This window comes from Carcharhinus amblyrhynchos, chromosome 14 (genome assembly GCF_965287045.1).
Source record: "Carcharhinus amblyrhynchos chromosome 14, sCarAmb.v2.hapA, whole genome shotgun sequence".
Lineage (NCBI taxonomy): Eukaryota > Metazoa > Chordata > Chondrichthyes > Carcharhiniformes > Carcharhinidae > Carcharhinus > Carcharhinus amblyrhynchos.
The window spans coordinates 74,306,232-74,332,106 of NC_137337.1; the positions used below are offsets into that span (position 1 = coordinate 74,306,232).

General features: G+C 43.1%; 1 protein-coding gene across 18 annotated transcripts in view; it reads left to right on the forward strand.

The window, feature by feature from the left end:
* The window catches only part of LOC145352784 (gephyrin), a 462,622-nt gene that overhangs the window by 179,114 nt on the left and 257,633 nt on the right, over positions 1–25,875 (forward strand). For all 18 annotated transcript variants that reach the window (XM_080203106.1, XM_080203117.1, XM_080203118.1 and 15 more), the window contains exon 2: positions 18,108–18,186. In XM_080203106.1, coding sequence (XP_080059232.1) covers positions 18,108–18,186 — 79 coding nt within the window. The remainder of the gene's footprint in view (positions 1–18,107; positions 18,187–25,875) is intronic.

Below are 25,875 nucleotides of genomic sequence, written 5' to 3' on the forward strand. Positions count from 1 at the left end.
CTTTCACAGAAGACTAAGGAAATTTGGCATGTCAGCTACGACTCTCACCAACTTTTACAGATGCACCATAGAAAGCATTCTTTCTGGTTGCATCACAGCTTGGTACGGCTCCTGCTCTGCCCAAGACTGTAAGGAACTACAAAAGGTCATGAATGTAACCCAATCCATCACACAAACAAACCTCCCATCTATTGACTCTGTCTACACTTCCTGCTGCCTTGGCAAAGCAGGCAGCATAATCAAGGACCCCATGCACCCCGGACATTCTCCCTTCCACCTTCATCTGTCGGGAGAAAGATACAAAAGTTGAGGTCATGTATCAACCAACTCGAGAACAGCTTTTTCCCTGCTGCCATCAGATTTTTGAATGGACCTATCTTGCATTAAGTTGATCTTTCTCTACACCCAGCTATGATTGTAGCATTACGTTCTGCACTCGTTTGTTTTCTTCTCTATGAAAAGTATGTTTTGTCTGTAGAGCACGCAAGAAATGATACTTTGCCTTGGCAAAGCAGCCAGCATAATTAAGGGCCCCCGCACCCCGGACATTCTCCCTTCTACCTTCTTCCATCAGGAAAAGGATACAAAATTCTGAGGTCACGTACCAACCGACTCGAGAACAGCTTCTTTCCTGCTGCTGTCAGACTTTGAAATGGACTTACCTTGCACTAAGTTGATCTTTATCTACACTTTAGCTTTTGCAACCAGCAAACCATCCAGCAGGGTGGCACAGTGGTTAACACTGCTGCCTCACAGCGCCAGGGACCTGGCTTCGTTTCCAGCCTCGGGTCGCTGTCTGTGTGGAGTTTGCACATTCTCCCCGTATCTATGTGGGTTTCTTCTGGATGCTCCGGTTTCCAACCACAATCCAAAGATATGCAGGTTAGGTTTATTGGCCATGGCCCTTAGTACTGGGGGGAATCATTGGGCTAAATGCATGGGGTTAGGGCCTGGGTGAGTGGGATTGTTGTTGGGACAGGCTCAATGGGCCGAATTGCCCCCTTCTTCACTGTAGGCATTTTATTCTATTCCATGTTGCCAGGCTGACCGAGACCTCCCTCATTTTATCCTAAATAAGTCCCAAAATGTAACAATCTTATAAACCTTGTAATTGTAACCCAAGAGACAAGTGGAATTCTATTTGAAAAAGTGTTCCTTGATGTATGTTTTAAGAACAAATAAAAGCTAATTAGCCTTTTTTTCTGGATACTATAGCATCTCATAGAACATAGTTTCACTTCAGTGATAATTACCTAACAACTGCTTTGGTTCTGTATGCAGAGGTTTAGTGCTCCAGGGTGAATGCATGGTTAGCAAAGTAGATCATCAGGGCTGTATTGCTTGCTGCTGTGTCAAAAGTCATTGCATTTCATACTTATTCATTGTACGTGAAATACTTGGATGTGAGCCTGAGATATGTGATCAGGTCCTATGTAATTGCAAGGCTTTCCTCTATCTTTATTCTGATCTATTGCTGTAAAACAAAATCTGAGACATTGCATTATAAGGGTGGCACGGTAGCACAGCTGCCTCACAGTGCCAGGGACCCGGGTTCAATTCCTGGCTTGGATCACTGTGGAGTCTCTGCACATTCTTCTCATGTCTGCGTGGGTTTCCTCCGGGTGCTCCGGTTTCCTCCCACAGTCCAAAAGACGTTCTGGTTAGGTGCACTGGCCATGCTAAATTCTCCCTCAGTCTATCTGAACAGTGTGGCAACTAGGGGATTTTCGTAGTAACTTCAATGCAGTGTTAATGTAAGCCTACTTGTGATTAATAAATAAACTTTGAAATATTTTTCAGATAGTTTTGGCACCAATGTCTTTACTTAATGTTTCAGGTTCATTAAGTGGTTATTAGTTTGGAGAGATACATTTACGATAAATGTAAAAATTCTTTTCTGTCCAGCTCTGATCCTTTCACAATGTACCAGTAACTTTTCTGTAGCACAGAGTGTTCCACCCTTCTCATTTGTCATATCACTTCTTGTCATTTATATTACATCCCTGGGCATGTAATTTTGCTAACATGCTCCAATTTGACATGATTCAAATTGTGGTTTCCATTTGTTTTCACTTCCATCAGTACCTCAGTACAGTTGTTACTTCAATTTTATCTGTTGATCTTCATAACCCTTCCCTGTCACTCCCTGAGGCAGTACATAGTCCTTTCACTTGTAATCAAACCTAAGGTAGTTTTATCACCATAATTCAGATTATTAATACCGCTACAATTCAGGTATTTCATTTCCGTTGGTACAGTGCTTATCGCTGCTGCCTGGATTCCTGGCTTGGGTCACTATCTGTGCGGTGTCTGCACATTCTACCCGTGTCTGCAAGGGTTTCCTCCGGGTGCTCCGGTTTCCTCCTACCGTCCACAAGACGTGCTAGTTAGGTGCATTGACGTGCTAAATTTTCCATCAGTGTACCCGAACAAGCGCTGGAGTGTGGTGACGGGGGGATTTTCACAGTAACTTCATTGTGTTATTAATGCAAGCCTGCTTATGATACTAACAAATAAACTTAAACAGCAGTTGTATTATTATTTGGTTGTGTCTGTGCAAGAACAAAAGAGATGTTAATGGACCTTCAGTTTATAACCATCCAAGCTGTGCTCAATTCACAGCTACTTCATTTTGTGTTCAATGTTTCCAGTTGTATATTTTTAAACTAGTTTATATTTATTGAGAAAAAGCTCCCTCAAATCCACTAAGTTTATTAACCAATGCTCAGTATAGTTATGCAAATACTGCCATTTCTTGAAGCATTGAGATTTATGTAAGTGTTACAATGTAAGTGTTACATATGTAAAGTCATGATGCTGTTTACTTTCTTAACCTCTTCTGATGTTCCTTCTCATAATTACAAGCTTTTTTAAAAAAAAAACACTGTACAAACCTGATTGTTTCTATGTTGAAATCTTTAAGAACATAAGAAATAGGAGCAGGAGTAGGCCATCTAGCCCCTCGAGCCTGCCCCGCCATTCAATAAGATCATGGCTGATCTGAAGTGGCTCAGTTCCACTTTCCCGCTTTCTCCCCATAACCCTTAATCTCCTTGCCTACCAAAAACCTATCTACCTGCGTCTTAAATATATTTAGCGAGGTAGCCTCCACCACTTCAACTGGCAGAGAATTCCAGAGATTCACCACCCTTTGAGTGAAGAAGTTCCTCCCCAACTCCTTTCTAAACTGCCCCCACCTTATCTTGAGGCTGTGCCCTCTAGACCTACTGACCTTTCTGAGCGGGAAGAACATAGAACATAGAACATAGAACACTACAGCACAAACAGGCCCTTCGGCCCACAAGTTGCGCCGACCACATCACCTACCAACCTACAGACCTATCTATAACCCTCAATCTCATTAAACCCCATATACTCATCCAGAAGTCTTTTAAAAGACCCCAGCGAGTTCGCCTCCACCACCACTGACGGCAGCCGATTCCATTCACTCACCACCCTCTGAGTGAAAAACTTACCCCTAACATCACTTCTGAACCTCCCTCCCCGCACCTTAAATCTGTGTCCTCTCGTAGCGACCATTTCAAACCGGGGAAATAGCCTCTGAGAGTCCACCCTATCTATTCCTCTCAACATTTTGTAAACTTCTATCAGGTCGCCTCTCAACCTTCGTCTCTCCAGGGAAAAGAGTCCCAGCTCCCTCAACCTAACTTCATAAGGCATGCCTCCCAGTCCAGGCAACATCCTTGTAACCTCTCAACCTCTACCCTATCCATCCCCTTCATCATCTTATATGTCTCAATAAGATCCCCCCTCACCTTATTTCTTGAAAAAAAACATAGAACATATACACTCTACTTAATTTTCCACATAACTGCTTCTTAATCCAGTTGAGTACACTTTGCACCTTACGCCTTGCTTCTTTCAAACAGATTTTCAACCCATTCAGTTAGCTTTGATGAATAAAGTGGTTCGCTCTGACATCTTGGTGTAAAATTAATTTACAGCTCTTGTGAATGAATCCACTTAAAGCAGTGTTTGTTCCTGTGTACGTGTTGGGAGGTGGAAATTCAGAGTGTTTATTCTTAACATACCCATTCATGGGATGTGGGTGTCACTGGCTAGGCCAGCACTTATTGCCCATCCTAATTATTCTTGAGAAGGTGGCGCTGAGCCACCTTCTTCAACTACTGGAGTCCATAGTTGATGTCCCACCTCCTTCAGTTTTTTATGTCTATACTGGGAGGCTTAGGGATGTAATACATGTGATTCCATTTCTCTGCAAGTTTTATCACGGTCAATCTACAGCACTTATAGCCTGTCCTGTTAGACTAACTGCGTGTGTTCAATTATTGTTTCAAATTATGGATTTGTGCTAGATTTTCTTTTGATTCAGTTTGAGCAGTTTCACCGGTAAGTGCATCTCACATTCCCCAAGATCAGCAGTCAATGTTTTGCTGTCCATTATCTAACTCTATAAAGTAAAGAGCATCATGATTTCACAGATTGTAACACTTACATAAACCTCAATGCTTCAAGAAATGGCAGTATTTGCATAACCTATAAAGGTGTGATCTGGTATTCAAGATGATAAAAGGTATGGATAAAATAGATGTGGAGCGGATGCTTCTGTTGGTGGGGCCTTTGAGGGCAAGTGGTCATAGTCTTAGGATAAAGGGTAGTAAATTTAAAACAGAGTTGAGGAGAAACCACTTCTCCCAAAGGGTTGTGAATCTATGGCATTCGCTACCCCAAAGTGCGGTGGATGCTGGGACAGGGAGTAAATTTAAGGAGGAGTTAGACAGATTTTTAATTGGTAATGGGTTGAAAGGTTATGGAGGGAAGGCAGGAAAATAGGGATGAGGAGCATATCAGCCGTGATCGAATGGCAGAGCGGACTCGATGGGCAGGATGGCCTAACCCTGCTATATCTTGTGAACTTATGGTGCCATTACACTCAAACCCCATATTTCATGGTACTGTATTCGATAACCCCAAGGGCAGCAAACACATGAGCGCACTATCACCTGCAGCGGCCCTCCAAGCCACCATCCTGGTTTGAAACTATATTGCCTGCGCTGTCGCTGGGTCAAAATCCTGGAGCTCCCTCCCGAACAGCACTTCTCGAGAGCAATCAGGGACAGGTAATAAATACTGGTCCAGTCAGCGACATTTGCATCCCATGAACAAATAAAAAAAAGTTAGTCTTGCTTTGAAGCTATTAAATTCTACCATTTTAAAATATTGACATTGATGCGCGTGCATCATTGAACTTTTCATGGGAATCTTTTTTGATAGAACATAGAATCCGTATAATGCAGAAGGAGGCCATTCGGCCCATCGAGTCTGCACCAATCACAATCCCACCCAGGCCCTATTCCTGTAAACCCACATGTTTACCCTGCTCATCCCCTGACACTAGGGTCAATTTTTTAAAAGAGTTTATCTATTGGTCACAAATAGGCTTACATTAATACTGCAATGAAGTTATTGTGAAAATTCCTGCCACAGTGCGGCACTGTTCGGGTCAATGCACCTAACCTAATGTATCTAATTTAGCATGGCCAATCATCCTAACCTGCACATTTTTGGACTCTGGGAGGAAACCCATTCAGACACAGGGAGAACATGCAAACTCCACAGAGACAGTGACCTGAGGCAGGAATTGAACCCAGGTCTCTGGTGCTGAGAGGCAGAGGTGCAAACCACTGTGCCGCCCCACTTTTAGTCACTATGAGCTTTGAAGCAAATTGTTATCCATCCTGTTATGCTACTTAGAATTGTAAGTGATACAGTGACGGTTTTAGACCTTGAATGAATTATATTTCTGAGAAAAAAGAACAAAAACTGAAAAGAATTGTTAAAATCATCTGCTCCTCCTGACACTGAAAAATGAAGGATCCACAAGCATTTATCTAGTGCCTTTCAAGACTTCGAGATGAATCAAAGCAATTTACATGTAATCAGGCACCTTTGAAGAGTTATCATTGCCGTATGGGAAACGTGGCAGCCAACTTGAGCGCTGCAAGTTCCCACAATCAGAAATATGATGACGTTTAAGGTTTATTTATTGGTATCACAAGTAGGCTTACATTAACACTGCGATGAAGTTACTGTGAAAATCCCATAATCGCCACGCTCCGGCACGTGTTTGGGTACACTAAGGGAGAATTTAGCACAGCCAATGCACCCAACCAGCACATCTTTCAGACTGTGCGAGGAAACCGGAGCACCCGAGGGAAACCCATGCAGACATGGGGAAAATGTGCAGACTTGGTCATTGAGTGAATTCAAGAGAAAGGTTGACAGATTTTGAGATGTTAAGGGAAATTGGGTTAGTGTGGGAAGGTGAAACTGATGTAGAAGAACAGCCATGATCTTGTTCAATAGCAGAGCAGGCTCAAAGGGCCAAATACCAACTCCAAACTCCAATTTCTCAGAAGTGGCCAGTGGTATTATCTCTCGACAGTTAATCCAGAATCTCAGGTAATGTCCTGGGGGACCGGGTTCAAATCCCACCATGGCAGATGGTGCAATTTAAATTCAATAAAACAAAAATCTGGAATTAAGAATCTACTGATGACCATGAACCCATCTGGTTCACTGATGTCCTTTAGGGAAGGAAATCTGCCATCCTCACCCAGTCTGGCCTTCATATGACTCCAGAGCTACAGCACTATGGTTGACTCTCAACTGCCCTCCAAGGGCAACTAGGGATGGACAATAAATGCTTGCCAGTCAGCGACGCCCATGTCCCATGAATGAATAAAAAAAGTTCTAATGTCAGTTGTCTTAAAAGGCAAATGCAAAACATTGTACTTGTTCAAAAGATTATTTTTGTGATGTATTGGTTTTTTCCCTGTTTACTTCCCATGCCTTTCCCTACAAAAGGACAAAAAGGGAAGCAGCAGTGTTTCTGTCAGTGTGACTCTAACCATCTAACTGGATCTATGTGAGAGTTTACCATTTGAAGTATTCTATACACTTTGAAGTGGGATTTAGCACTGAGCTAGAGTTAATGGTCCACTGTGTGAAACACAGAAGATGCGAGACTACTTTACTACTTACTGATCTCACCATTTGTCTGCACGAGTTGAATTTGGGTTCCCAAATCTTGCTGCCACCCTTATGCCAATGTGCATCAGAGGCAACATCATGTGGATGTGAAAGGGATAGTGTAATACCACTGTGAACTAGATGGGTTCACAGTTTCAACAGTATTTGAGTGCAACAGTCCCAGAAAGACGACAAAGCCACAACCGGTCCACAGCAGACACCATTTCCCTGGCCCTGCACTCAACCCTGGAACACCTAGATAACAAGGACACCTATGTCAGACTCCTATTTATTGACAACAGCTCAGCCTTCAACACTATTATTCCCACAAAACTCATCTCCAAACTCTGTGGCCTGGGCCTCGGCATCTCCCTCTGCAGCCAGTTCCTGAACTTCCTAACCCACAGACCACAGATCAGTAAGGATAGGCAACAACACCAACTCCGCCATCATCCTCAACACCGGTGCCCCACAAAGCTGCATTCTCAGCCTCCTACTATACTCCTTATACACCGTGTGGCCAAATTCCCCTCCAACTTGATTTTCAAATTTGCTGGTGACACCACCGTAGTGGATTGGATCTCAAACAATGAAGAGACAGAATACAGGAATGAGATAGAGAATCTGGTGAACTGGTGCGGCAACAATAATCTCTCCCTCAATGTCAGCAAAACAAAGGAGTTTGTCATCAACTTCAGGAAGCATAAAGGAGAACACGTCCCTGTTTACATCAATGGGAAAGAAGTAGAAAGGGTTGAGAGCTTCAGGTTTTTAGGTGTCCAGATCACCAACAATCTGTCCTGGTCCCTCCATGCCGACACTATAGTTAAGAAAGCCTATCAACACTTATACTTTCTCAGAAAACTAAGGAAATGTGGCATGTCAGCTATGATTCTCAGCAACCTTCACAGATGTACCATAAAAGCATTCTTTCTGGTTGGTGTGGCTCTTCCTCTGCCCAAGACTGCAAGGAACTACAAAAGGTCATATATGTAATCCAATCCATCTTGCAAACCAGCCTCCCATCCGTTGACTCTGTCTACACTTCCTGCTGCCTGGGCAAAGCAGCCAACTTAATTAAGGACCCCATGCACTTTGGACTTCTCTCTTCCACTTTCTTCCTTCAAGAAAAAGATACAAAAGCCTGAGGTCACGTTCCAATGAACTCAAGAATAGCTCCTTCCCTGCTGCTGTCAGACTTTTGAATGGACTTAACATGCATTAAATTGATCTTTCTCTACACCCAAGCTATGACTGTAATACTACATTCCGTACTCTCTCATTTCTTTCTCTATGAATGGTATATTTTGTTTGTATAGCATGCAAGAAACAATACTTTACTGCATGTCAATACATGTGACAATAATAAATCAAATCAAATCAAAGATTGCTGAACCTGAAAGGACAAAATTAACTTCTGTAGGACGTATTTGTCCTGTTTCATCGGCTGCTTCATTTCCGTCTACGAAAGCTGATGGACACGTTGCAAGCACATCCATTTCGGATGGGGAGCCTTCATCTAGCACACCTTTACTGATGATGAGGCCAATCCTTGAGAAAGGCAGTTTCTATCACAAGTGTCACACTCAGAGCTACCAAGTGTTGTTTTGGGTTGTTGTTTTTGGCATTGGCATCCATTGCCAAGCCGCTGGTGGTGCAGGCCAGCCCGTGGGAGATGTTGCTATTTTCCTCTGTTGTCAGCTAATGACTCCCAGCTGCGTTAATCGATGTCTTTGGTCCTTCATGTCATATAAGCAGGCATCCTTAAAGCAGAGCTTTGGAGGTTTATGCTGGTTCTGGTTAATTTACCATACGGAAAGTGCTTGGGTATGTGACCACTTTCCATCCCGTGCCAACGCAGCAACCTCCATTCAATGAGTGTAAACAATCTTGGGAGTTATGCCTCTGAGAGGCGTTTTACCCTTTGCATTACCGTTAACGTGCACACGATAAAGTGGGGATGATAGTTGAGTGACATTTTACAGGAGCAAAATTCAACACATTCCAGAAGCCAAATACAGCAGTATTTTTTTTCCACACGACAAGACCTGATTGTACAAAAACAAAATTGAGGCTGCACAGTTAAATGTAGAAGGGTCCCAGTGGGATTTTATAGACCTGGAAGAGAGATGCTTAGTGTTACAAAAACAATTTTAAATACAGTCTTATGCAGTCTATTCCCCAGAGATTCCTGGCCAGCTGTCTATCTACTCACAAAAAGATTTGTAGCTGAACTGCCAGCATAGAATCATTTTTGTCGAGTATGGTACCCAGATTCCAGTATTGGTCTTCTGAGGGAGCGTAAATACATGAAAAGATGGCCATACTCTCACCAACCTTTACACATGCACCATAGAAAGCATTCTTTCAGGATGTATCACAGCTTGGTACGGCTCGTGCTGTGCACAAGATTGCAAGGAACTGCAAAATGTTGTGAATGTAGCCTGGTCCATCACACAAACCAGCTTCCCATCCACTGACTCTACCTACACATCCTGCTGCCTTGAAAAAGCAGCCAGCATAATTAAGGACCCTACACACCTCTCTTCCATCACCTTCTGTCGGGAAAAAGATACAAAAGTCTGAGGTCACCTACCAACTGACTCAAGAACAGCTTCTTCCCTGTCGCCACCAGACTTTTGAATGGACCTACCATGTATTATGTTAATCTTTCTCTACAGGCATGTGCTATGACTATAACACTACATTCTGCACTTTCTCCTTTCCTTCTCTAGGAACGGAATGCTTTGTCTGTATAGCATGTAAAAAAACAATACTTTTCACTGTTTGATTTGATTTATTATTGTCACATGTATTAACGTACAGTGAAAAGTATTGTTGCTTGCAAGAATGTGCAAGAAAAGCTGTGGGAAGTGTAGACAGAGTCAGTGGATGGGAGGCTGGTTTGCATGATGGATTGGGCTACATTCACGACCTTTTGTAGTTTCTTGCAGTCTTGGGCAGAGCAGGAGCCGTACCAAGTTGTTATACAACCACAATGTTGTATACTAATACATGTGAGAATAATAAATCAACTCAAAAGCAGCACACACTGTGGGCATCCATATTTGATTTAAAATTTGGAGTGAAAGGAATTGTAATATTTTGTAGCATTGCTTTGACGAGAACCCTTCATGTATAATTTTTTTGTTGGTGTTAAATGTTTTGACTTCCTTAATATTTATTTGTGTACATGTGAGTGTTAAATCATGGAAGTGTTGAAAACATATGTCATTCAGGAGCAGCTTGCACAATATTCTGTGGCAACAGCTGTGAATCGCAGTTCGAAAGCACAGATTTCATTCCCTAATCATACAGAATAATAATAGAACCAGGACCCAATATTTGGTTTAATTATTTATGTTGCAGCAGTGTAACTCACCCAAACATACAGGTTTATTATACAGAACACGGTAAAGCAAGCAGTAATTGGCAGTTCAAACACTATTGGGTAGAAAAACAAGTCGTCCAAAGAAAATGGACCCCGAATCAAAGAAAGAAAAATTGGCTGAGGCGACCGAATGCTTGGCCAAGGTTGGGTTTTAAAGAGGGTGAGATTTGAGAGCCTTTTAAAAATTCATTCATGGAATGTGGACATCACTGGCCCAAACATTGCTGCTTCCCATTCTATTTTTTCAGTTTTTATTGCCCAAGGGTGCAACGATGGCACAGTGGTTAACACTGCTAGGTTCAATTCCCAGCTTGGGTCACTGTCTGTGTGCAGTTTGCGCGTTTTCCCTGTGTCTGCTTGGATTTCCTCTGGCTGCTCCGGTTTCCTCCCACAGTCCAGAGATGTGTGGGTTAGGCGCATTGGCCATGCTAAATTGCTCCTTAGTGTCCTGTGATGCATAGGTTAGGGGGATTAGCAGGGTAAATATGTGGGGTTACGGGGATAGGGCCGAAGTGGGATTGTTGTCGGTGCAGACTCAATGGGCTGAATGGCCTCCTGCGCTGCAGGGATTCTACGAAATCATAGAAACCCTACAGTGCAGAAGGAAGCCGTTCAGCCTGTCAAGTCTGCACCGACAACAATCCCACCTAAGTCCTATCCCCGTAACCCCACACATTTAATCCGCTAATCCCTCTGACCTATGCATCCCGAGACACTAAGAGGCAATTTTAGCATGGCAATCAACCTCACATCACATCATTACACTCAGTAAGAATTCTCACAACACCAGGAAAAAGCCCAACAGCTTTATTTGGAATCACAAGCTTACGGACTGCTGCTCTTTCTTCATATGCGACCCACCTGATGAAGCAGCAACACTCTGGAAACTTGTGATTCCAAATATCCTGGTATTGTGAGAATTCTTACCATGCCCACCCCAGTCCAACGCCAGCATCTCCACATCATGGCTGCCATCTCTGGTGTGGGAGAAAACTGGAGCACCCGGAGGAAACCTGCACAGACATGGGGAGAATGTGCCAACTCCACGCAGTCATGCAAGGCTAGAATTGAACTGGGGTCCCTGGCACAGTGAGGCAGCAATGCTAACCACTGTGCCACCATGCCACTCAAAATAGTGAAGAGTCCAGTTCTGGATGGTCTCAAATCATCAACTACTTGATTAACAGCCAAACAGACTGATCAATTGTGTCTCAGAGACTATAGGAGTAGGTACAAGCAGCAGCGGTGAGGAAGGATTTGAAATGTGGAAATGAGAATTTTTAATTTAACCTCCAGTCCCCCAGTGCTTCACTGTAGGTCAGTTGAGGGAAATGCACTTCGTCTACAGTGCTGGATGCTGGACAAGCATCTTGACAGCACAGAGGTTATAGAGAATTCAAGAGAGGTGGTGGGGAGGTGGAACCAGGTGGTTTGAGCATGGAAAATGGGCTAATTTCCAGGAATCATATCACCATGGGACATCATCACTTCTGTGAGGAGGAGTCAGAGGGCCAGGGATAGATCCTGTGAGCCCTTGAGATACAGGGACATCAAGAGAGGAAATTGTTTTTAAATTCTTTCATTACAGTTAGAAGGTGAAACCAACTAAAGGCAGTTTCATGGACCTAAACAGTTAAGGAACGGTGTTTTAAGGAGGAGGATGTTGACGGGGATATCAGAGACAGCAGAGAACAAGCAGAAATAGTGCACATTCACGGCCACGTTTTCAGTGTGTGATTCATGGCTTTGGTTTGAACCGTGTTGGTGCTGTGATGAAGGCAAAAATATGGCCAAGGAGCTTTAGTAGGCAATCAACCTCTTTAGCAAGTACTGCTATTCAGTTAGATTTTGCCTGATGCGTACCTCAACTCCATTTGTCTGCCTTTGATGCAGCTCCCTTGATATTTTTACTGATTGATCTCAGTCTTAAAACTTACAGTTTCACAAACATGACAGTCTGTAGGGGAAAGAGATTTCCACAATTGTTTGTGTGAAAAGTGCTTTTGAATTTCAAATCTGAATGGCCTCGCTATAATTGTACGATTATTCCCTCCTCATTCCTGGACAGTCACTCAAATCCCTTTATCATTCATAACATCTTGACACCAACAATCTTCTAAACTCATGTGACTTTCAGCTAAGTTCATGAAACTTGTTATTGTGATGCACTGTGCTGTTATTCTCACATATCATTCTCCATTGTGCTCCCACAAGAACAATTTATATCTTTCCTAAGGTGTTATGCCAAAAGCTGAACTCAGTTTTCCAGATGGAGTTTGACCAAGGCCCCGTGTAACTAAATCATTACTTTCTCACTTTCTTTATTGTGCACTCACTTTGTGATTTATTAACATGGCATCTAAACCCCTTTGCCATACAGTACTTAGAAAACATTCTGATAGGTTATTTTTAGTTCGGAAATGGTTGATCTCATGTGTCTCCTAGTTCAGCTCCATCCTGGATAGTTTTGCCCACGCGCACATTTTATACCCTTTTGTTAACTTTGATTTGATTTATTATTGTCGCATGTATTTGGGATACAGTGAAAAGTATTGTTTCTTGCGCGCATACTGTTCGTAGAGAAGGAGAGAGTGCAGAATGTAGTGTTACAGTCATAGCTAGAGTGCAGAGAAAGATCAGTTTAATATGAGGTAGGTCCATTCAAAAATCTGACAGCAGCAGGGAAGAAGATGTTCTTGAGTCAGTTGATACATGATCTCAAACTTTGTATCCTTTTCCGGGTGGAAGAGAGTATGTCCAGGATGTGTGGATACTTGATTATGCTGGCTGCTTTTGTGAGGCAGTGGGAAGTGTAGACGGACTCGATGGATAGGAGGCTGGTTTGTGTGATGGACTTCCTCCTTCCACCTGATATGTTTTTTATTGAAGAAGATTAGATAAGCAACCAACACTCCTTGATCCAAGTCAGTATTATGTATGTTAAAAGGCTGAGATATCAGTACAGATCCCAAGAGAACGCCATGTTTCACACTCTACCACTCAAATAGTGATCCTATCTCCCAATCAGTTCGCAGTGCATATTACATAGCTGTATCACTATACATCTACGTGCTCTCATTTTTGATAATCTTTGGTACAGGATCTTATTAAATGCCTTCTGAAGGTTCATATAAGAAAAGTTTAAAAACACTTCCTTATCCATCAGGCTAGTGACAAAAATTCAATGACATTCATCAGCCACCCATCATTAACCCTTGCTGACTCCTTTCATCAGCTGATATACTCCCAGATGATATATTCTCTGATATATTCCCGTAGCATCCCTACCACTGATGTTAAACTGTTGCATCTATATTTTCCTGTTTTTTCCTCTCACTTTCTTTCTTAAATAATGGAATGGCATTTCATAGAATCATAGAAACCCGACAGTGCAGAAAGAGGCCCATCGAGTCTGCACCGACCACAACCCCACCCAGGCCCTACCCCCATATCCCTACACCTTTACCCGCTAATCCCTCTAACCTACACATCTCAGGACACTAAGGGGTAATTTTTCAACCCAACCTGCACATCTTTGGACTCTGGGAGAAAACTAGAGCACCCAGAGGAAACACACACAGAAACGAGGAGAGCATGCAAACTCCACACAGACAGTGACCCGAGCTGGGAATCGAACCCAGGTCCCTGGAGCCGTGAAGCAGCAGTGCTAACCACTGTGCTACCATGTCGCAAATCAACATTTGCTAATTTTCAATCAAAAGTACAATTCCCAAATCTAGCATGCTTTGCAGTGCTGTATCTCCAATTTCTTCACCTATTTCTTTTAATGAGTTGGTCCGAAGGGCCTGTTTCCGTGTGGAATATCTCTCTGGCACTTTAACACCTGGGGATAGAAAATAGTGTTAGGTTTTTACTCCTGTTCAGTTGTAGAGATCGATCGAAGCAATGAGCTGCAGGAGAATCGGGAATGGATTTGTGAGGCCAGAACTCTTCAAGAACTGAGAAGAAGGAAGTGAGATTGGAGGTGGATTGGTCAATCGCCATGACAGAAGATGTGGCTGAGAGGCCCGGCGATGGTTCTGAAAGGGTGTAACAACTATTTGCAAAGTCAGCCTACATGGGCAGTAAGAAACAGATTTGGGCAGTTTGTAATTAAGTGGGAATGAGGTTGAAGAAGAGGGAGATGAGTTTCTTCAATGAGATTAGGTTGGAGACAGCATAAAGCGATGGAGCCAGGATCTGGGGAAGAGCAGAGACATTGGAATAGTGGGTGAAGGGCAGATGGCGAATCAGCGAAGCCTTCAAGTTAACATACCACTGGGAAGTTCCAAAGAATAAAGGGACCTTGGCACGTTTGTCCTTGGATTTGTGAAGGCAGAAAGGCAGGTTAATAGGGTGGTGAAAAAGGCATTTGGCCTTTATCAATAGGGGCTTAGATTACAAAAGCAGAGGGGTCATGATCGAGTTGTACAGAACTTTGATTAGGCCACAGCTGGAGTACTGTGTGCAGTTATGGTCACCACATTATAGGAAGGATGTGATCGCACTAGAAGGGGTGCAGAGGAGATTCACCAGGGTGTTTCCTGGAATGGAACATTAAAGATGTTAGATAGACATTGATAGATGATGGACGTTGGGTTTTCTTCTCTGGAACAAGGAAGACTGAGGGGCGACCTGATTGAAGTGTTTGAGATTATGAAGGTCATGGACAGGGTGGATAGGGAACAGCTTTTCCCCTGAGTTGAACAGTCAGTTACGAAGGGACACAAGTCAAAAGTGAGGGGTGGGATATTTAGGATATCCAGTTTGAGGAAAACCTTTTTACCCAGAAGATGGTGACAGTCTGGAATGCGCTGCCTGGGAGGGTGGTGGAGGCAGGATGTCTCACATCCTTTAAAAAATACCTGGCACGCCATAACATTCAAGACTATGAGCTGTGGATTAGGTGGGCTGGTCAGGACCTTTCATGCGTTGATGCAGATTCGATGGGCCGAAGAGCCTCTGCTGCACTGTTGTATTCTGTGATTCTGTTCTTTTGGTGGGGGGAGGGATTACTTCTTCTCAATCCTCTTTCTACCCTGAACCCTTATATGATGGCAATTGCTGCTTTGAGTTAAATAAAAGCAAGGGATAATTTATTAATGCTTGTGGTCCTGTGAGTGTGTGCAAAAAAAAATGAAGCCTCGTTCAGCGAAGGCTGAAATGTCACTTGAAATTGAACTGCATTCTTCCATTTTAGTCACAGGATTTGTTTGTGGTGCAGAAAGGTCAAAAATAAATGAAGTTCTAGCAATCATTTCACGCACTTGCATTGTAATTTTCAATATATATTTGTTTTAAATGCTTGAGTCAATTATTTTGCTCTCCCATTGCTATGTGATGCTATTTCTTTGATTTTCATGGATGTGGCTCTTGATAGTATTCTTGATTGTGAAAATTGATTAATTTATAAGTGTTATCAAAGTAGAATGTTGAGCTTTCACTGGGGATCACCATAATGATCACTGGGGAACTGGTTCAGAGCTTCGAAAAGAGTAGAGGGTCACAATTAGCATAAGATAGGACCAGAAGCTACAGGAGCAGAATTAGGCTATTTGGCCCATTGAGTCTACTCCGCCATTCAATCAGAGTTGATAAGTTTCTTAATCCCGATTCTCCTGCTTTCTCCCCGTAATCAAGAACCTATCTATCTCTGTCTTAAGTAGCTCAATTGAGGCTGAATGACTTGGCCGTCACAGCCTTCTGTGGCAAAGAATTCCATAGATTCACCACCCTCTGGCTGAAGAAATTCCTCCTCGTCTCAGTGCTAAAGGGACTTCTCTTGACTCTGAGGCTGTGCCCTCAGACATTAGTCTCCTACTACTAGAAACATCATCCCCACATCCACTCTATCCTGGCCTTTCAGAGACGCCCCCCCCCCCCACCCCCAAATCAACTCATCAAGTACAGATCCAGAGACCTGAGATGCACCTCATGCGCCAAACGTTTTATTCCTGGGCTCATTTTCATGAATCTTCTCTGGACCCTTTCTGGCCGGCACATCCTTCCTTTGATACGGGGCTCAAATTTGCTCGCAGTATTCGAAACGTGACCTGATCAGAGCCCTGGTTTACATACCCTGGTATGGAGAAATGATTAAATTATTCTGGATTACCTCAACTACTTCTAATTTCCCAAGATAGTTGTGCTTAAGCACTTTGCACACGTCATGCTTGCTATCTCGATCCAGTGTATCTGACAAATCTGTTCCTGGCTTACAAACTCAGTCATGATGTGGGTATGCCGGCGTTGGACTGGCGTAAACACAGTAAAAAGTCTGACAACACCAGGTTTTAGTCCAACCTATTTATTTGATAATATACTCACTAGCTTTCGGGGTTACCCCCTTCGTCAGGTGAATGGAGAGTTCTCCATTCTCCATCCACTCTCCATTCACCTGACGAAGGGGGTAACCCCGAAAGCTAGTGAGTATATTATCAAATAAATAGGTTGGACTAAAACCTGGTGTTGTCAGACTTTTTACTGTACAAACTCAGAACACCCCTTTGCTGCACAAATGTCCCTGAAATGCATCTGCATTGACTTGAAGCTGAAAAGCATTAGAGCATATTTAAACTTGCTGTCTTTTTTAAAGAAGTATTCTTCTCAGTGAAATTATAATTTTCAGTTTAGAATATATTGTTTTTCAGTTGACCTACATTTTGCAGGATTTGCCTGGTAGTTATCTAGTTAGGCCAGCGAGCTGCTGATGTTGGAAGAGGATAGGTGGTTTTCTTTCATCATGACCGGGTTTCCCTGACTGAAACTGGAATTGCGTATAAATATGCATGGTCTTCATGGTGAAGTTTCTCGAGGTTGAACCCCCCTTTCGAAACTCATCGGCCAAGCTCACACGTGAAGACCTTGGTGATTAGGTGGGAACCTATGTAAGGAGTCTGAGAAGGAGGGAACAGGGACAAAATGTGGGGAGAAGGTTCCAACTGCATCAAAAATCACGAAAAAAGTTAAAAGGAAGAAGTCAGGAGATGTTATTAATGGAAGTGTTAGAAATCAAAAAGAAGGTACGAAAATTAGCATAAGGGCAATTTATCTGAATGCTCGTGGCTTTCATAACAAGGGAAATAAGTTGACGGCACAAATTATTGCGAACGAGTATGGTTTGGTGGCCATTACAGAGACATGGCTGCAGGATGGTCATGACTGGGAATTAAATATCCAGGGGTATCAGACTGTTCAGAGGGACCAACAGCAAGATAAGAGAGGTAGTGTAGCTCTGATATTTAAAGATGACATCAGGGCAGTAGTGAAAGATGATTGAGGTTCTACGGATGAGTTGAGGAGGAATGTCTTCATACAAAGGATTGTGAATCTGTAGAATTCCCTGCCCAGTGAAGCAGTTAAGGCTACCTCATTGAATGTTTTTAAGGCAAGGATAGATAAGTTTTTGAACAATAAAGGAATTAAGGTAAGTGGGGCTGAGTTCATGAACAGATCAGCCATAATCTTACTGAATGGCAGAGCAGGCTCAAGGGACCAGATGGCCTACTCCTGCTCCTTGTTCTTTTGTTCTTACGTGAGTTGCAGGAAGTCAACAGGTGGTGAAGAGACTGTACCCCAGGAGAAACAGTTGCGTTCAGGGGAGGGGAAGGGAAAATGTTGACAGAAAAGAAGAAAGGAAAGAATCTTGGGTCCAAAAGCAGTGTTTGAAATTTCATTGTAATTTTCCATTCATATTTTGCAGTGAGCGACAGCTGCTTTCGAAACCTTGCAGAAGATAGAAGTGGGATAAACCTTAAAGACCTGGTCCAGGATCCTTCACTGTAAGTATAACAGAGCCAAAATCAAGTTCCATGTGCATCTTAAGCTTTTGGACGTCAAACTTGAATGCTAATAATTACCACCTTCAAATTCAAGTTCTTTATAATTTACTAAACACTATTTTGCAATATAAATGTAAGGATGTTTTGCTGCAGTTGTACAGGGCCTTGGGGAAACCACACCTGGAATGGTTTTGACAAAAGTTATAAATGTGTTAGAAGCAGTTCAGCAAAGACTCACTCGACTCTTCAGGGATGAGGGGCGAATATTATGAAAAAATGTTAAACTGGTTGGGCCTTAACCCACGGGAGCTTAGAAGAATGAGCAGGGATCTTATTGAAATATATAAGATCCTGAGGGGACTTGATAGCACAGATACCAGGAGGATATTGTGGGAGAGACTAGAACTGTGGAACTGTCAGAGTTTAAAAATAAGAGGCCTACCATTTAAAATAGGGCTGAGGAGAATATTTTTCTGTCAGTACATTAGTAGTCTGTGGAATTAAAAGGTAAAGTTTATTTATTAGTCACAAGTAAGCTGACATTAACACTGCAATGGAGTTACTGTGAAAATCTCCAAGTCGCCACACTCCAGCACTTGTTCGGGTACACTGGGGAAGAATTTAGCATGGCCAATGCACCTAACCAGCACGACTTCAGAATAGAAGGAAACCAGAGCACCCAGAGGAAACCCACGCAGACACGGGGAGAATGTGCAAACTCCACACACTGAGCAGTCTCACAACACCAGATTGAAGTCCAACAGGCTTATTTGGAATCAGGAGCTTTCAGAACACTGCTCCTTCTTCAGGTGAGTGACTCCAAATAAACCTGTTGGACTTTAACCTGGAGTTGTGAGACTTCTTACTGTGCCCACGCTGGTCCAATGCCAGCATCACCACATCATAATTCCATAGAGACAGTGACGCAAGTTGGGAATCAAACCCAGATTATTTTCCCCAGATAGAAGTTGAATTTATTAAAGGCAGAGTTAAACAGATTTTTGATCGAACAAGGAGTCAGGGGTTTTGGGGGGACAGACAGCAAAGTGGAATTGAGATCACAACCAGATCAGCCCTGATCTTAATGTTAAAGTTTATTTATTAGTCATAAGTAGGCTTCCATTAACACTGCAATGAAGTTACTGTGAAAATCCCTTAGTCGCCACACTCCAGCGCTAGTTTGGATACACTGAGGGAGAATTTAGCATGGCCAATCCACCTGACCAGCGTGTTGTTCAGACTGTGAGAGGAAACTGGAGCACTCAGAGGAAACCCACGCAGACACGGGGAGAATGTCCAAGCTCCACCCAAGACAGTGACCCAAGGCTGGAATCGAACCCGGGTCCCTATAACTCACTCCTGTTTCTGAGCCTTATGTTCCTATGAAATGCTATTCTACTGAATACTCTCTATGTACTTTCCAAGTACTTGCTTTGTATTTAGAAATTCGGAGAGGTGACCTCAATCTTTCAATAGTATCATTCTCTAAGGACACAAAAAAACCGCGAAGGCCCTAATTAACTTTAGGAACGTTGGAAAAGTGAACAGGTCATTTATCTTCATAGTGATGTGAACAGTGTCGGAGCCATTGAAGGTATTTGCAGTTTTAAATTTCCTATTTGGATTAAGTGTCACCAAATCTGAGAGAAAATAAATGCACTAAAATATACTGATAAATTGTGAATAGACCACTAAATGAAACTTTGTTTGCAATTTAATTTTAAGTGGCATGTTTAGTCTTCTATAAATTGCATTGCAATTAATAGAGTTGAAAATAAAATCAGCCCAAGATTTGTATAATCCTTACAGTGCAGAAGAAGGCCATTCGGCCCATCGAGCTTGCACTGACTCTCTGGTCTTACCCAGGCCCTCTCCTCCACTCTATGCCTGTTAACCTCACACATTTTACCATGGCTAATCCATCTAATTTGAGCATCTTAGGATACTAAGGGGCAATTGAGCATAGCCACTCCATCTGACCTGCACATCTTTGGACTATGGGAGAAAACCAGAGCACCCAGAGGAAATCCACGCAGGCATGGGGAGAATGTGCAAACTCCAAGCAGGCTGGAATGGAACCTGTGTCCCTGATGCTGTGAGGCAGCAGTACTAATTGCTGTGCCACCCCTGCATGTTTCTGCCAACTTTACCTTAAATTCAGTTATTGGAAGATTGCTGGGGATCAGGTGAACAGATTATTTGCCTTAATTTTAACAATATTATTTTACCAAGCTACTTATTTGAGTACTTGTCAATGATAAATAATTGGCTAGCTCAGCTGGCTGGACAATCCAGAGGAAAGCCAACAGCATGGGTTCAATTCCCGTACTGGATGAGGTTATTCATGAAGGTCCTGTCTTCTCAACCTTACCCCTTGCCTGAGGTGTGGTGACCCTTAGGTTAAATCACCACCAGCCAGCTCTCCCCCTCAAAAAGGAGAACAGCCGTTGGTCACCTGGGACTACAGCAGCTTTTCCTTTTATTATTGAGAATATTTGAATTGATAAATGAAATCATAGAATCCTACAGTGCAGAAGGAGGCCATTCAGCCCATTGGATCTTCGCCGACCACAATCTCATCCAGGCTCTCTACCCATAACCCCATGCATTTACTGTACCTAGCCCCCCTCGACACTAAGGGGCAATTTAGCATGGCCAATCAACGTAACCCGTACATCTTTCAACTGTGGGAGGAAACCCATGGGGAAACTCCACACAGACAGTGACCCAATCCGGGAATCGAACCCGGGTCCCTGCCGCTGTGAGGCAGCAGTGTTAACCACTGTGCCACCGTGCTGCCTTTAAATGGATCACAGCATTCCATTTCAGAATGCATTGAAACTCATAATTTCACCTGTCTCTGTGCCGTTTGCAGGTTAAGTTTCTGAAGGATTTAACTGACAGTTATAATATCCGACTGCATTAGCTTCCTGACTGCTGGAGCACTGGGGGATTTTTTTTGGGATAGACTTGGTGGTTGGATCACCTGTTCTGCTCTGCCCGCCCGACGTACATCAGTGGGTGCCCCATCAACTGTCATGGTCGGACCTCATTAACCTTAATTTTTTAAAAATTCTTTCGTGGGATACCAGCTTTTGTTGTGTGGCTTGAATAGCATGGCTCGCTAGGCTACGTCATGGAGCATTGGGTCAGGAGTAGGGCAGGTAGTATAACGGACAGCAGCTTTCCTTCCCCGAAGGACATTACTGAACTGGATGGGTTTTTAAGACAATCGATAGTTTCACTGCTGGACTTCTAAAATTAACTGAATTAATTTAATTTAGTTGAATTAATTGAATTTACATTCCACCAGCTGCCGTGATGGAATTTGAACCCATGTTCCGAGAGCATTAGCCTGGGACTCTGGATTGCTAGCCCAGTGACATTCTCACTACATTACTGTCTTCCCTAAGTAGGCAAGCTGCCAGCACTAATTGTGCTCCTTATAGACAGCTGGCCATTTGGGAGGGTGAGCAATCTGAAATGGGTGCCTGTTATTTTAGGGAAGTCTGCACCCTCTTAAAAGGTGATGCACTTTCGAGTCATAAGCAATACAGCCTGGAAACAGACCGTTTGGCCCAACTGGTCCATGCCGACCAAGGTGCCTTCCCAGCTCGCCCCAATTGCCATATTCCTCTAATCCTTTCCCATTCATTACTTATCCAAATGCCTTTTAAATGATGCTATTGAACCTGCTTCAACCACTTTCTCTGGCAGCTCATTGTTAAGGAGAATGAGTTATTGAAGCAGCAGGCAGTTTGGAGCATGCACTGGGGGCGGCACAGTGGTACTGCTGCCTCACAACTCCAAGGACCTGGGTTCAATTCCAGCCTCAGGCCATTGTCTGTGCAGAGTTTGCACATTCTTCCTGTGACTGCATGGGTTTCCTCTGGATGCTTCCGTTTCCTCCCACAGTCCAAAGATGTGCAGGTTAGGTTGATTGGCTATGCTAAATTGCCCCTTAGTGTCAGGGGGATTAGCAGGGTACATATGTGGGGTTACAGGGACATAGGGCCTGGGTGGATTTGTTGTCGGTGCAGGCTTGATGAGCCGAATGGTTGCCTCCTGCACTGTAGGGTTCTATGATTCAGAGTCCTCTGATGCAACCATGGGAATGCAAGTGGCCTTCAAAAAGGAGGTCCGCTTCCCCTCTATTGGGTGTCTGCTACTGCATCAAATTAGATTGGAGAGAATGCCAGCAGGGTTGTTCCCAGGACTTGACTGCAATGGAGGAAGACATTTTGTGACCTCACCAGGACTATTCTGTTGAGCTACCCTTTTATTTATGCCCTCTCTAGCAACGGATCACCTGATCCTCAGCCCATTGCCAAGAATCTTACTGTTCTCCGCTTTTATGCCTCTTCATCAATCACAACGGGAACCTTCTCTTGTAGTCCCTCACCCAACACCTGCTGCTGCCCCCATAACCACTCCTCTATCTGGGCACACATGCTGCTGCTGCATAAAACAGCCTCACAGTTCTTCAAGCCTTTTCAACAGGGCATACACACCCCCCCGCCTCTCTTGAAGAAGAAGCTGGCACACAACCAAATGGTGACTTCAAGAACAGGAAGAGTTCCTGGTACATTTCCATATTATTGATTCAATGGTTGAAAATGCACTGTGGAGAACAGGTGAGAATTAAGGCAGAGGTGGATATGTTCTTAATTGGCAAGGGGATCAAAGGTTACGGGGAAAAGGCGGGAGAATGGGGTTGAGAAATTTATCAGCCATGATTGAATGACAGAGTAGACTCAATGGGCCGAATGGACTAATTCAGCTCTGGCATCTTATGGAGTACACTCTGTACAAAGTAGTATGTGGAATTTACAGCACAGAAGCTGGCCATTCAACCCAGTTGGTTTGTACTGAAACTTACAATTCGTAGGAGTCTCCTCCCTTCCCAACTCCATCTACCCCAACTTTCTCTTTTTACCGTACTGTTGTCGTGGCTGGTCTAGTGACAGCTGTGTCCCATTATGATCCCACCAACCTTCAACCACAAGGTATTGATGGCTGGGGAGCTTGGCAAGCATGGTGCTGTTACAGGTCAGGAAGAAGTGGCTGAAAGGATCATCTCAACTCGTGTGCATTCAAACAGTTTCTGGATAAGATCAGTCCGAGATATTTAACCTTCATTGAAATATCCAACCACAACATACAATGCAAAGTGAATTATCTACTTATTACCTTTGACCTGGTTAAAATATCCATCTGCTGCCCTGGGAAAATGAGAATTGTAGTGATTAAATCAGAGCATGCTAAACTTTAAATTTAATTCATGTCGTAAGGTTTCTTAATCAAAAATAAATATCATGATATGGTTCTTTTTTCTCATGAAAGAAACTCGTCTGTTTTTTTAGGGCAGTCCAGTGGTTAGCACTACTGCGTCTCAGTGCCAGGGTTCAATTTCAGCCACGGGTCATTGTCTGTGTCGAGTTTGCACATTCTGCCCATGTCTGCGTGGGTTTCCTTCAGGTGCCCCGGTTTCCTCCCACAGTCCAAAGGTGGGTGGGCTGATTGGCCGAGCTAAGTTTCCCCTTAGTGTCGGGGGACTGGCTAGGGTAAATAGATGGGATTAAGGGGATAAAGCTTGGGTAGGATTTGGTCAGTGCAGACTTGATAGGCCAAATGGTCTCCTTCTGCACAGTAGGGATTCTGTTCTTTGATTCAATAGTGCTCCTCACATTTTATTGAAGTGGGACATGATTTACGTGAAAGCTAAGTGTTAAATAATTGTTGAAACGAGAGTTCAGAAAATCCATAATTTTTAAATGTTTATTGGGCCATCTTGAGACCAATGAATTTCTTCAATTAATTGAGACAATAAATTTAAGTCATTTGATGAGTCATGAATAATATGCCATTAAATGATATTTTTATATCTTTTGTCATGTGTTGCATTATATCTGAAAGATTACTGAACAAATATCAAAGCACAAAGCATTTTAATGTATCACAGGCTGGTAGTAATGACTGGGAACAAAGGCTTCTTTTCCTTTCTACAAAAAAAAAGCAAAGTACTGCAGATGTTGGAAATCTGAAATAAAATCAAATTGCTGGAAAAACACATCCATTCAGGCAGCGTCTGTCGAGAGAGGAACAAGAATTAATGTCTCGGGTCGAGTGACCTGTCATCAGAACTTCCCTTCTAAGAATGCCTACTTTGAAGAAGTTCTGTTCTTCTCTGTTAAGAATTGGGGAAAATTAAGATTGGGAAAAAACCAAAGTAAAGCAAGGGAGTTGATTAGAGGCAGATGGCTGGAGAAATGATGTGATGTGAATTAGCCTATCAGTGGAAACGAAATATTTTACTTATATTTAAAGTTTTGATTTATTAGTCACGAGTAGGCTTACATTCACACTGCAATGAAGTTACTGTGAAAATCCCCTAACTTGAGTAAACAAATAAGGCAATGGAATTGGTAACTTCAAAATTGAGAGGTAAGGAACTTGGCACATACCTGTCAAAAGCCGACTCCACTGGGGGATAAAATCGAAGGGAAAGAAATTGTGTAAGTGTAGAACACTAAGAAGAACAGAGAGAGAGAGAGACAGCTAACATCAGAACTGCAGCAAGTTGCAGCTATAGTCTCCTGAGAGAAACAACCATTTTGCACCTTTGCTGAACTAGAAGACTATTTCCCAGACATGGCCACCATAATCTGGTTGTGGCAATTATTTGCTGGATTTAATTCATAGAATTACTTAATTTTGGATGTTGTTTGGGAAAAAGGAATGTTCCAGAGTTCAGATGAACGTAGGTAGTTTGGGAACCAAATATCATGTAAAATTATGTGTATCTAGCCATCAGTATCCTTATGGGCAGCACAGTGGCACAATGGTTAGCACTGTTGTCTCTCAGGGACCCGGGTTCAATTCCCATCTTGGGTCACTGTCTGTGTGGAGTTTGCTCTTTCTCCCCAAGTTTGCGTGGGTTTCCTCCAGGTGCTCTGGTTTCCTCCCACATTCTGAAAGATGTGCTAGTTAGGTGCTTTGGCCTAAACAGGCGCTGGAGTGTGGTGACTAGGGGAATTTCACAGTAACTTCATTGCAGTGTTAATGTATGCTTACTTGTGACTAATAAATAAACTTTAACTTTAACCTTAAATGTACCATAGGGGGTCAGTTTAGCTCAGTTGGCTGGAGAATTGGCTAGTGATGCAGAGCGAAGCCAACAGCGTGGGTTCAATTGGCTGAGGTTATTCATGAAGGCTGTTCAATCTTGCCCCTCGCCTGAGGTGTGGTGACCTTCAAGTTAAATCACCAACAGTCACAGCCCCTGCTCACCTGGGACTTGAGCGACTTTACATTTACCAAAGTGTCAGAGAATATCATAGTCCTTCTTGTTGTGTATGTTTTTAGTTTTTTCTTATGTTAATAAATATTCTGTATTAATTGTTCACACAATGACTCCACTGTTTCCTCACTGAGTTATACATCATTCTTCACATAATATCAAAAAAAATCACTTTCTTTTATTCATTTGTGGGACATGGGTGTCGCTGGTTGGCCAGCATTTATTGTCCATGCCTAGTTGCTCTTGAGAAGGTGGTGGTGAGCTGCCTTCGTGAATCGCTGCAGTTCACGTGTGTGGGTTGACCCACAATGCTGTTAGGACGGGAGTTCCAGGATTTTGACCCAGTGATTGCAAAGGAACGGCAATATATTTCCAAGTCAGGATGATGA